The sequence below is a fragment of the Xenopus laevis genome, chromosome 8L (genome assembly GCF_017654675.1).
Source record: "Xenopus laevis strain J_2021 chromosome 8L, Xenopus_laevis_v10.1, whole genome shotgun sequence".
In the NCBI taxonomy this organism is placed as follows: domain Eukaryota; kingdom Metazoa; phylum Chordata; class Amphibia; order Anura; family Pipidae; genus Xenopus; species Xenopus laevis.
This window is the reverse complement of record NC_054385.1, coordinates 121,291,019-121,304,234: the sequence shown is the minus strand read 5'-3', so window position 1 is coordinate 121,304,234 and position 13,216 is coordinate 121,291,019. Positions and strand designations below refer to the sequence as shown.

The 13,216-nt window shown below is 39.9% G+C and overlaps 1 protein-coding gene across 1 annotated transcript in view; it reads right to left on the bottom strand.

The window, feature by feature from the left end:
* Positions 1-223: 223 nt before the first annotated feature.
* LOC108699373 overlaps positions 224-13,216 on the bottom strand; it is a 30,705-nt gene continuing 17,712 nt past the window's right edge. Inside the window, exons 2-5 of the mRNA XM_018231407.2 lie at positions 9,814-10,134; positions 6,713-6,994; positions 3,821-3,923; positions 224-1,743 (exon numbers count right to left, since the gene is read on the bottom strand). Coding sequence (XP_018086896.1) covers positions 402-1,743; positions 3,821-3,923; positions 6,713-6,994; positions 9,814-10,120 — 2,034 coding nt within the window. The 5' untranslated portion in view covers positions 10,121-10,134 and the 3' untranslated portion in view covers positions 224-401. The remainder of the gene's footprint in view (positions 1,744-3,820; positions 3,924-6,712; positions 6,995-9,813; positions 10,135-13,216) is intronic.

The following is a 13,216-nucleotide window of genomic DNA, read 5'->3' as shown; positions in this document are numbered from 1 at the left end:
CGTATCTGACCGTGTGTCTCTGCCCTAAAAAAAAAAATCCTATGCACAAAAGATGGAACAGAGGAACTGTGGGGATTGCTTAATTTACCTCTCCTCCCTAATAAGTAAACTGCTGAGTGCACATCTCCCTGAAGATGTCTGCATGGAACTCCGATGCCACAATCTGCGCCTAGGGGTAAGTATAAAGTATGGGACATTTCCCCAGGGGGGGCAGTTAGGCTGGGGAGAGGAAGGAGGGGGGTCTACGTGCGGAGTAAGGGTTTTTTTACTAAAGGGTTGAATTCTCCTTTAAGGCACATCATACACGCAACCTTTGAGAATCAAGCAGTTAAGGCACATCATGCTAGAAACCTTTTATGAGTACTACAGGAGAATCTATCTCTATACTGTAGAACATTGGTCTAAGCCTTTTCACTACCGAGGGCTCCCCCGTTGCACTCGGGAAATGGACCTGAAAATGTTGGGGTCTGCTCGTCCAGGCAGACCCAGAAATCATTTTCCTCCTCTGGGCCTATTTTGGGAGGTGCAGTAAAGCTGTGAGGCATGACCACTTTAGGAGCAGGTCCTACTTCCGGCTCTAGGGTCTCTTCCTCATACTCCTCCCATTCTGGTGCAGTCTCTAAGATGGAATCTTCTTTGGGTTTGGGGATTTTAGCCACCAAGTCCTTCTCACCTGCCAGGGATATCTTTCCCCATTTGAGGTGGTACAGCTCAGACACATGAGTGCTCTCCCCCGGCTCACTAGGGGTTAAATGCACCATCACTTTGGGGTTTGAAGACTTTACTGGTTCACTAACCATAGTCCTCTGGCACTTATACCGAATTTGATCGGCGTTCTCTGACACAGACTCCAAATCCTCATCATCCTCAAGGAGGGAAGTCAATTCCTTCTCTATTTGGCTCTCAGGAAGTGGTTGGTTTCTGAAAGTTGGAGCCACCGGCAATATGGGCCCGGGTCCGCCAAAGGAAAACCTACCCCAGTCTATCCCATAGTCTATGACTGGAGCTGGGGGTAGTTCAGCAAGGGCAGTGTAAATGGTCACCGTCAAGTGTCCGGGTGAGCTAAAGTCACTTACAGGATGCATGAGGGCCACCACTTTGGCAGCTTCCTGGTCCACTGCCATTATTTCCTCCTCTGAGGCACAAATGGGGCTACTTACCCCCACGGGGATATCTTGCCCTTCCAAGGCGTTAGTCTCACTGGGTGCCTGAAGCTCCTCACAGGCTTCGGGATTTTCGGCTTCTTCCAACATTAAACTGGGCTGCAGACTTTCCTCATCCAAGGTTACCAGGGTTGAATCGGCACTGGGGGTCACATCAGCATTTGCCCCTAACACCTGCAGCACTCTCGCCATCGACTCCCCTTGTCTCAGTGAAGGGAGGATCTGACACACAGGGGCCACTATGGCTCTTTGGGCCCCGACATCTCCTTCCAAGGGAACTGCCACAGCCGCCATCATATGATCCTCTCTCAGGTGCATTAGTGGGTCATTCCCTGTCTCCACTAGGGTAATAGCATTATCCGGCGACACCAGAGCATCGGTGGTGCTGAGTTCTGCTGCCAAATCTGGCGGTAACAATAATATCACCACAGCCGCGGTGCATGTGGTATCACCCTCGGGTGAAATAACGGCAGGCAGAGGGGCATTCTCAAATTGTGAGCAGGTTCCATTCAGATCCTCCAAGGCCTCCGGTGTCTCCATCTCACACCGGCCACAAAACGGGATCATCTGGAGATACTTCCTGCAGCATTTATATAAAGAAACAAGTGTTAGAACCAAAGTTGACCATAGAAATAAACATCACAAACCAGACAAATTACAAAAGACGTGGGAACTTCTAAACAACAACACAATGAAAACACTTATCTCCATTGAGACCCAATTGTCCGAAACTTCTCAGCTGAAGCATTTTTCCCACATAAAGTTTATTACAAGGACATGTGAACAAGTATATGCCATGCAGTTATTAAACTAAGATCTAATTCAGTAGAATGGGTGCTGCCCCCTACTATTTTCACCCCATTGATCAACAGGCAAATGTTACAATATTTTTGCCCACTTATGGAGGACCAATAGTGGAGATCCTATATGGGAAGTATAATTTCAAGCAAGATTTTCTTTTTTCCACCCCAAAAGCTTTATTGAAAATGAATGGAAAAAATGCCAATTTCATTTACTATTGTTTTTCACAGTGATCTTTGCAGTAACTTTAAACAAAAAAAAGTTATGGAAACTATTTAATTTAGTTATTTTGTCGCAATGTGTTTTGCTCCGGATACTACAAAATTAAATAATTCTGTCCCATTGTCTGACAGTATAGCACCTTTTTTTAGAAAGCATGATATTTTTATTTAAAAAAGTAAGGTTTTATTTCTGGAAGGGTTATTGCTGTCTATTCGTGATTATACATAATAATTATTAAGATTTTGACACAAGTAAATATATAGTATGTCAGCTCAAATAAATCATTTTTATCGCTGGTGATGCTGTTCCTTTAAATAGCTGTCTATTATGAACAGTCATTTTATAAGGACAGGGATAATGATGTCATAATACAGGTATGGAATCCAATAACCAGAAACCTGTTATCCTGAAAGCTCTGTATTACTCAATGTTAATTAAATAATTCACATTACCTTGTACTTGATCCCAAGTAAGATATAATTAATCCTCATTGAAAGCAAAACCAGTCTATTGGGTTTATTTAATGTTTACATGACTTTCTAGTCGACTTTTTGTTAAAGGGATACTGTCATGGGAAAAAAAAATGTTTTCAAAATGAATCAGTTAATAGTGCTGCTCCAGCAGAATTCTGCACTGAAATCCATTTCTCAAAAGAGCAAACAGATTTTTTTAGATTCAATTTTGAAATTGACATGGGGCTAGACATTTTATCAATTTCCCAGCTGCCCCTGGTCATGTGACTTGTGCCTGCACTTTAGGAGAGAAATGCTTTCTGGCAGGCTACTGTTTTTCCTTCTCAATGTAACTGAATGTGTCTCAGTGGGACATGGGATTTTACTATTGAGTGCTGTTCTTAGATCTACCAGGCAGCTGTTATCTTGTGTTAGGGAGCTGCTATCTCGTTACCTTCCCATTGTTCTTTTGTTTGGCTGCTGGGGGGAAAAAGGGAGGAGGTGATATCACTCCAACTTGCAGTTCAGCAGTAAAGAGTGATTGAAGTTTATCAGAGCACAAGTCACATGACTTGGGGCAGCTGGGAAATTGACAAAATGTCTAGCCCCATGTCAGATTTCAAAATTGAATATAAAAAAATCTGTTTGCTCTTTTGAGAAATGGATTTCAGTGCAGAATTCTGCTGGAGCAGCACTATTAACGGATTCATTTTGAAAAAAAATGTTTTTCCCATGACAGTATCCCTTTAAATTTGTTTGTTTGGTTGGTTTTTTTTTCATTTACCTTTGCCCTGAGCTTTTGAGGGCTGGTTTGTATTCGTTAAAGTGTTAATAAAGTAAAGAATGGTTACAATATAATTATTTAACCAGTGCCATCTGGTGACACTTTCCTTTAATACAAGTTGTTTATTTTATAAGTGAAGCCGCTGATGACTGGACAGCCATGTCTTCCTAGTAAAGAAAAAATTCTTTGCATTTCAGCTCAGGGTGGACTATCTCTACATAAAGATTTGTATTCTCTACTCCATTGTACACAAGAAAGAACGGGAAAAAATATGCTTTGAATTTTAATTTAAATTACCAACTGTAACCTGCTCCTCATCATTTCATTCCAAGACCTGAATTGTTATTCCGGTCATTACAATACAAATACAGATTCAGTTTTAAATGCATTTACATTACCGTGCTTTCTTTTTTTTTTTTCTCAGGACAACCAGCAGAAGTAAAACCACAAACAGTATTGGGATGCCCAATAAAGAGATCTTCACATATCTATTAATGTTACCTGAGGTAAATAAGAAGAAAAAAAAATATACACATTATGGGATATATTTTTTATTTAATTTAATATATATATTACAGGTATGAGATCCATTATCTGGAAACCCATTTTCCAGAAAGCTCCAAATTACAGAAAGGCCGTCTCCCATAGACTCCATTTTATCGAAATAATCAAAATTTTTAAAAATAATTTTCTTTTTCTGTGTAATAATAAAACAGTAACTTGTACTTGATCCCAACTAAGATATAATTAATCCTTATTGGAGGCAAAACCAGCCTATTGGGTTTATTTAATGTGTACATGAAGATCCAAATTACAGAAAGATCCATTATCCGGAAAACCCGAGCATTCTGGATAACAGATCCCATACCTGTATATTAAATATTGTAGTAAGTGCCAATATATTGTATATATCTTTTTTTATGAGATGTCTTTGTTGAGCATCTGCCTTTATATCCAATAATAAAGATACAGTAATTAGTATTATTTTAACAACAACTCCTCTAGTTACCTCGGAACTGAAGTTGTGTATGTCATCAAATAAATGAATTCCTCAGTTCACTTTAATTCATTCTTTTTGGGGTTCAAAGACTCGTTCTTTAAGTAGCATTAGACTGGAATGATGTCACAGTACACATATGGGCAGATTTATCAAAGGTCACATTTCGAATATATTTGAATTTTTTTTACTGCAATAAATTTGAATATACTCGCAACTCGAATGGGAGGTTATTTAAGAAACAATTTGAATGTTTAATATTCTATCTAATAGTCCCGACACGAAAATTCTAATCAAAAAAAGAGTTTTCCCTAAGGGTAGAACTACACGGACAATTTCCATGCGTTTTCGGCGGATCCGACGCTGCGTCTGCATCCAACAGTCGCATCGTGTCAGTTGAATGCTGGGACACCATCCTTACCTTATTTTCCGTTGCATCCGACTTGACGCTTGCGTTTTGGCGCAGTGTGCCGGATCCGCTGAGTACGCGTGGGCAACGTCCATGTAGTTCTACCCTTAGAAAAAACTTAATGTCAGTAAAGGCAATTAACATCTTATAATGGTTCAGCAGACCTCTGCCATTGATTTGTAAATGTACTTGGCAGGTTTCATGCGGCGAATATTCAAATTAGAACCGTTTCCATGGCCGAACGGTGATAAATCTCACATTCAAATGTACATTCGAATTGGGGGATTAAAATTAGAACGTGTGAATTTTGACACCAAAAAACAATTTGAAAATTTTAATTTACTATTCGACCCTTAATTAATATACCCCACAACAGGCCCGGACTGGCAATCTGCGTGTTCTGGCAAATGTCAGAGGGGCTGCTATAAGATGTCATAGAAAGTCAGGATTTAGTTGGCTGGTGGGGCTTCTTGGGTCTCTGTGTACCTGAAATGCCAGGGCCTATTTTAATTCTCAGTCCGGACCCGCCCCACAATGTTTCCTTTAGATATCATTTGATATCCTCACTTCTGCCTTTATGGCAAAGTTTGAAAAGAAATGTATACGCTTTTTCTTCACTGAATTCAGTGTCAATTTTATGCGTCAGGCATTAGATTAATTTGAGAAATTATCTCTCACTCTGTTTCCATCTATTTGTCTCTCCCTTCTCTCTTATTCTTATTAAAAGTGTCCTCTATTGTTATGAACGATTCCGACCTGTTGGTTTCACCAAAAATTTGCGAAATTGCGAAAATTCCTTGAAATGCATTGAAGTCAATGGGTGACAACTTTTTTTTTTTTTGATGCGCAACAATTGTTTTCACCAATTGGAGTCTATGGGCGTCATTTACTGTGCAAAAAACTTGGCAAAAAGTTTTGCTCATCACTCTCTTCCAGCTTTATATCCATGCATTCAAAGTAGGTTTTTTAAACATTTGACCATTGCAAACTGTCACTTTCTGACATTCCTCCTTAAGGCCACCTTAACTAAGGCTGGCTCACCTGCAGAGGTCACCTGTGACATCAGCAGCTAGCCATATTGGGACTGGCGACCTGCATCAGCCATAAATTGCTCCCGATCTCACCATAGTTTTCCTCATTGGCCCACAAAAGCGATGGAAGTAGGGGTTGGCAGAAGTTTCACCTACCTTGGGTGCAAGGCACATACCCCCTGCCTACCCATAGCTCAGTTCTCTCATCCAGCTGCTGGTTGATGCAATGCATGTTGGTGACAGACACCTCCCCCACTCATTACCGACACGTCACCCCCCCCTTATCAACTCATTGGGGTTGAGTGATTGAGAGGATCTTGGGCACCAGTTACATTTAAACATTGGAAAGTGGAGCTGACCGGCACTCAAATGGATCCACGGGACCAGAGATGTTCAGTAAAAAATTATTTTATTGGTAGAAAAATTAAAAATATAGCTGTATCTCCATTCACCCTACTCGTTTCTCATGGGCTTAGTCATAAGCCCATGCGAAACTCGTAGGGTGGATGGAGATACAGCTATAATTTTTAATTTTTCTACCAATAAAATAATTTTTTAACTGAACATCTCTGGTTCTGTGGATCCCTTTGAGTGCCGGTCAGCTCCGCTTTCCAATGTTTTGCAGTACCGCTCCCTAAAGCTGGGGGTCTGGGGCTGGTGCACCCCGGACCACTTTTACTATTCGGTGAGTGATTATATATCTAATTCTGGAGCACCTTGTCCTTTTTCCCACCAGTTACATTTGCCTTGCCTAGCAGAACAGAAGTCAGAAGGGAAAGAGAAGGAACCCAGAGGAAAAACAGAGAACCACCAAGCATCATCAGATATTGTTACTTTATTACTTGCTACTTACCATGTTCCTTCAGTTGACATGTATCTTCAATAGTAAAAGAGAGAATTTTTAAAATCGGGTTTTGAGCCTCCAGAAGAAACCTTTCCCCCCAACTTTCTCTGTGCAGTGAGAACTGGACACTGCTTCCATTTTGGAAAGGCACATATCCAATTGTGTCATTCCATTTCTTCCAGCTCCATGTCATTGTTTTGGCTGTTGCATTAGGAGCTTGCAAAGTGAAATTACACCATTCAGAGTTAATCCAGTGCCAGGTACACGCAACGTGAAGGGGAGGAAGAGGCTCTGTTGAGAGACAATAATAAATATAACTTCATGCACGTTTAATGCAACAAACACTAAGAATTTACAAATTGAGATTCAAGGCAAACATCAAGATATATGAGATATGAATTAGAGTAAGGCCATTGGCAAGGAATAATAGAATGGGGAATGTTAGCATAATATGAGTTATTTACTATACTATACTGTTTATGTAACCAGCTATAATTGTCTACATATCTGTCCTTCTTCCCTTATATCGTTACAATGGAGGTGTTTACATATAAGATATCTGTTAACCATAACTTTTTCGAATGTTCTAAAAATCTGTTAGCCGCAACTTTTTCTAAAGTTCAAAATATCAATAATGGATGCGTACACACACAAAAAAAGAGAAAATAATATACTATTATATATCTTTACATTTATATACTTGCTCATATTTATTAATCTATTTCTAAATATTTATACATCTATTTTTTTTTATATATGTCCATGTATTTATATTTAAAATTTCTATTTCTTGGATTTCCCTATACTTATATCAATGAGAAATTACAAATAAAAAAAACAAAACAATTTTTAAACTATTTATTCATTGACTCATATACGAATATTCTACTGGATACATTTCTACAACCTTTTACACAATCACCTTTAACTATGACTTTTGTTTTTATCTGAATTTTTGTGCGTTTTTCTTATGTACTTTTTGACTTTGACATTTGTTTTTTGTAATTAGACACGTGATGGCTTTAAATCTGGAGTAGATTTTTCATGTGTGGTCTCTTTTTCCCTTTCTCCTCCCCCTCCTTTTTGATTGGTGGCTCAGCCTTTAAATACTGTTCTATGTATGTAAATACTCAAGCCTATGATTAAGTGTCCTTTGTGACACGAAACGTGTCAGGCAAGAGATGATTGTATAAATAAAGTATCTACTTTATCTACAAAACTTTGGTCCGATCTATACGCGAGTTACCAGTGCACCAACATTTATTCTCTGCATATGGATTGTCCACTCCCTTGAGCTGAGGGCCTGGGGCTGGAGCACCTGGGCCACATCTCTACTTTGGTGAGTCATTCTACGACATTGGATTTGATTTATGCTTAAAAATGCTTTTGGTTTAGACAAATGTTAGCGTAACCCAGTCATTCATCGAGTAATTCAAGTAACTGAACTAACAGTAGAATGGATGATGTGTTGTTATACTAAAAAGGATCACAGTGCACCGGACCTGTTCTATATTTCTACAATAGGTTCAAGCTTTATCTTCACAGCACCATGGGGAACAATGGGGAATTTAAGACAAAGATGGCTGTCAATCTGCCTGCAATTTATTTGTAAGGAGCAAGAACAGAAGACCCACATTGACTGTGGCTTACAGCAGGTTATAGGAACATATTTACAGTAATAGTAAAAAAAGGCTAGCGGAGTAGCAAAAGTACACTGGTCCCCCACCCAAAAAATCTTCAGACCCGGTGCGCATACCTCGCCTCGCCTCATTGTTGAGCAAAAAGGGGATTTAACTGAGGGGTCTGCTTCTATAGTTACACCACTCAGATATTGGATCCCATACCTGTATTTCTACATTTTAAAATGATAAAAACTTAAATTATAAAATAATTATGAAGATATATATGAAGGATATACTGTAGTAATATTCATTTACAGAAAAAAGAGACAGTAAGCAGTATATCAGTTATAGTGCTTAAATCTCAGATAACATTTGTCTCTTTATCCCATTATCCTAGCAGGGTCTGACAGGGGGGCCCGGGGTCCACCGGGGCTGCTCTTTCAGGGCACCCCTCTGAGTCGCCTGCCACTACTCTAGTTCCCCCGCCCCCACATGGTGTGCCGCACCAAGGATGCTCGTATGCATGCGCTGTTTTTAGCCGCGACCGGCCCGAAGAAGGGAGGTTGCGGCTGGAAGTTTAGGCAGGGAGCAGGTCTGGACTGGGGGCCCACCGGGTTTTTTCCCGGTGTCCTGCCGACCCAGTCCAACCCTGTAGCCAAGTACATTTAGTTATGTAATTTTAATCCATGCCATTGCAGGCAGCCCAAGGGGTTACTTCTCTGTGGGAGAAGGGTCCCAATTCACCTAAGGATCTAGTGATTGCCCTTAGCCTACATGAAGGATGGAAGCACATGACTCTATCATGAAGCTAATGTACAATGTTCAGTTGTTGCTTTTATGCTTACACTCTTTCTAAAAATTTGCAGAAAATAAATTCTATGCAAATCTATCAAAAGAGCAGAATAATAATAAAGTGTTTGATGTTTTTTTTAATGTGCTTTGGATTTCAGTAGCTGCTGCCTGTTGCTTCTCACTCACTATCATTTGTTTGTCGACCACTGCAATATATTCTCAGGTAGTCAGTACCCCGAAAACCACACTGTGTTATGTTGTTGGGTTGGTAGTGTCCTTTGCATCTTCCTATACAATCTGCCATTTTACATCTCTCTGGAGATGATATGAATAGTGTCCAGTAGCAGTGAGTAATGCCAGAATATCAAAAATGTCACCAGTAAAGATGACCATACACCTGAAGATCTGCATGTTGGCCAATGTCAGTCTGATCTAATCATTATGCCGGCCATTAACATTTGAAACTGCCTGATAGATATCTGGCTGACTTTGGTAGGCAGTTGGGGAGGGCCCCATACACAGGGGCCCAATCAGTAGGTAAAATCTGCCTATTCATGGCTGGCTTAACGCCATAAGAATGATGTACTTGAGAACAGTACAGCGGTGTACAAATACAAAAAAAATCTTTCAGGGCTTTTAGACATTAAAAAGACTTGAAAACAGAAAATCTGCATTTGCAAATAGATTTATACATACCAAGCACTGTGAGATTAAATTCTAATTCATATTTTTCCGTAATTTCCGCAAAAGTGCACGATATTTTCAGAATTCCCCAGTCTTCTGTTCCAAGGCTGCTCAGCTCTATACAGTTATTTATAATCCTGATGCGATCCTTAAACCTTGAGTTTCGTCCATTACACTGATTGTCTTTGCATGTTCCTATAAGTTGAAAATTGGGTTTTCCTCGGCCTCGCCACTTGATGTTTATTGATTCTGGGTTGCCTTCCATTATATTTAGTGGTATCCAGATAGAACTGTTCACAAGTCCTGTTAGTTGTGCCATTTCATATGATTCATCTGTAAAAACAAAATGAGCAGATTAATAGACAAACTCTCTCCTTGGGAGAGCCATTATCCAGAAAGCTCTGAATAATAGAAAGGCTGTTTCCAATAGACTCCATTTTATCCAAATAATCCAATTTTTTTTTAAATGATTTCCTTTTTCTCTGTAATAAAACAGAAGCTTGTACTTGATCCCAGCAAAGATATAATTAATCCTCATTGGAAGCAAAACCAGCCTATTGGGTTTATTTAGGGGCAGATTTACCAAGGGTCGAATATCGAGGGTTAATTAACCCTCGATATTCGACTAGGAATTGAAATCCTTCGACTTCGAATATCGAAGTCGAAGGATTTAGCGCAGAAAATTTGATCGAACGATTCGCAGGATTATTCATTCGATCGAACGATTAAATCCTTCGAATCTAACGATTCGAAGGATTTTAATCCAACGATCGAAGGAATATCCTTCGATCAAAAAAACTTAGGCAAGCCTATGGGGACCTTCCCCATAGACTAACATTGACTTTGGTAGCTTTTATCTGCCGAACTAGGGGGTCGAAGTTTTTTTTAAAGAGACAGTACTTCGACTATCGAATGGTCGAATAGTCGAACGATTTTTAGTTCGAATCCTTCGATAGTCGTAGTCGAAGGTCGAAGTAGCCCATTCGATGGTCGAAGTAGCCCAAAAAACACTTCGAAATTCGAAGTTTTTTTACTTCGAATCCTTCACTCGAATTTAGTGAATCGGCCCCTTAATGTTTACATGATTTTCTTGTAGACAAGGTATAAAGATCCAAATTACAGAAAGATCTGTTGTCCAGAAAACCCCAATATCTGAGCATTCTGGATAACAGGTCCCATACCTGTATATATACCCATGTGGAGATTACTCCATGGTTTACCCACATTAATAAGTGCTATTAATTAAATTGAGAACAGAAGGTGAGATTCAATGAGCGGCCACAGGCAAACCTAAATCAAAGTGAAGGGACTGGCTTTTGATTTTAATGATTGGGATTTTATGTGCAATAACTGTGGGGAAATTCTGCATTTTTCAAAAATGACCCCTAATATTTGTTTATCCCTTTCCACTTTCTGTCCTTGCCCTAAACCACAGGCTTCCGAATGTACTTGGAAACTGAATGACTTCCCAAAAGCCTAAATTAGGAAATGAACCTGGGCCTTCTGAATGGCATAAGGATGGAACCTTTTATCCAAAATGATTTCACTTATTGCATTTAGGGTTGCCACCTGTTTGATTGTGACCCGAACAGTTTGATTTTTCTTAGGCCTGTTTGGGTCTCAATTTTCTGTTCGGTTTTCAGCCTTGTGAAAACCGAACAATAATCTGGCCAATAAATGAATTATCAAGTGAGGTTAATTTCTTGTTACAGAAACAAAGAAAAAGCAAATCAATCAAAAATAAGAAATCGATTTTCTAAATTAGCATTTCTGTATTTCAGAGCTTCATAGTGCCTGCCTCTTAGGTCATCACTGCTCCACCCCCAATTCTATCTGCCCCACCTCCTTTGTTATGGTTTAGCTTTAGCCACTGGCAAAGTTATATCCAGTGCACTGCTTTCTAATGATTTATTGTCCTGCTTTAATAGCAATTACAAGATAATGGTGAGAAGGCTGTGCCAAGATATTAATTCTGTCCTAGGCAACAGAAAATGTTTTGGGCTGGGGGCCAGAAAGAGGACTGGTAGTGCCCCGCCCACTTTTATGACCACACCCCTTTTGACTCCACCTATTTTAACATGATCTTTCACCGAATTGTCAGAAAATCCAAACCATAGCACTGGGGGCAACATGTGCTTAAAGTCTGATAACCCAAGACAACATGATATTAAGATGATAAATGCAGTAAGCTGACAGATCGTTCTTTGCTATGTATGGGGTATGAGACCTGGCATCAGTTACTACATTTCTGTCATATACCTTGTAAATCAATTTTAGTATCTTTACTTTTGAGAAAGAGTTTTGTGAATTTAGTTTTTTTCAGAGTTGCATTTTGAAGAGCACACTTATATAATAAATTTAATAGCTTAATTCAGCAAATACGGTGGCCAGTTAGCAGGAAGACTAAAAGGGCTACTCATTTTCTTAAAGGGGATGTAAAGGCAAAAAAATAAAATCCCAATATTTTACTTTCTACACTGGATAAGACACCTATCTCCATTATACGTTAATTAAAACATTTGTACCATTTTTAGAAGAAACCTGACTGTATGCAGTGAAATTCTCCCTTCATTTTACTTGCTCTACTGCGGATAGGACATTCCCCAACGGCCAGGGGCGCTCCACCAATGAGGCGAGTTGAGACACTCACCTCAGGCGGCAGCGCCCCCCTGGTTGCCAGGGGCGGCAAAAATGCCGCTCCTGGTAACTAAGAGCCGAATTTCCGGTTTTCAAACCGGAAATTCGGCTCTTCTAGTGCAGAGAGCGCTATTGCACTCTCTGCACTAAGCGTCGTGGACCGCCCCTGCCCTCTCTGGCGCTATAAAGGTTAGTGCCGTGGGGAGGGGTGGGGGCGGCGAAAGAAGGCCGCCTCAGGCGGCATTATAGCCAGAATCGCCCCTGCCAACGGCTCTTCACAATTATGCTGGAATTTGGAATTATGGGGGTGCACTGCACCTTCAGGGGCCTATTTATGTAAAATTAAATTTGTTGAAAAAATTGTGTAAAAAGCGGTGAAAAATAATTGGCTAATTTATCAATGTGTGTTTTATTTTTTTGTTACTTAGATTTTTATTGGTTAAGTTCAAGGTTAAATAATAATAATATTGCTTTTGTAATGGGCACACGCAAAGTATGTCCCTTTCACAGTTCTCACCACAAAACCAATTAGGACCGCTCCAAACTCACCACCTCTTGATTGCTCCCCCTGTATTGCTGGATGCTCAGTCCGCAACGTCCCCACTGAGAACATATGATACACGAACAGGAGGACGGCACTCCGGTAAAAAAGCAGGTTTTTATTGCAAAGTACTGCAGAAATACATAGGCCTTACGTGTTTCGGGAACACATTCCCTTAATCATAGGCTTACAAAATGAATCGTGCACATGCATTATATACCATTGGTCTATGGCGAC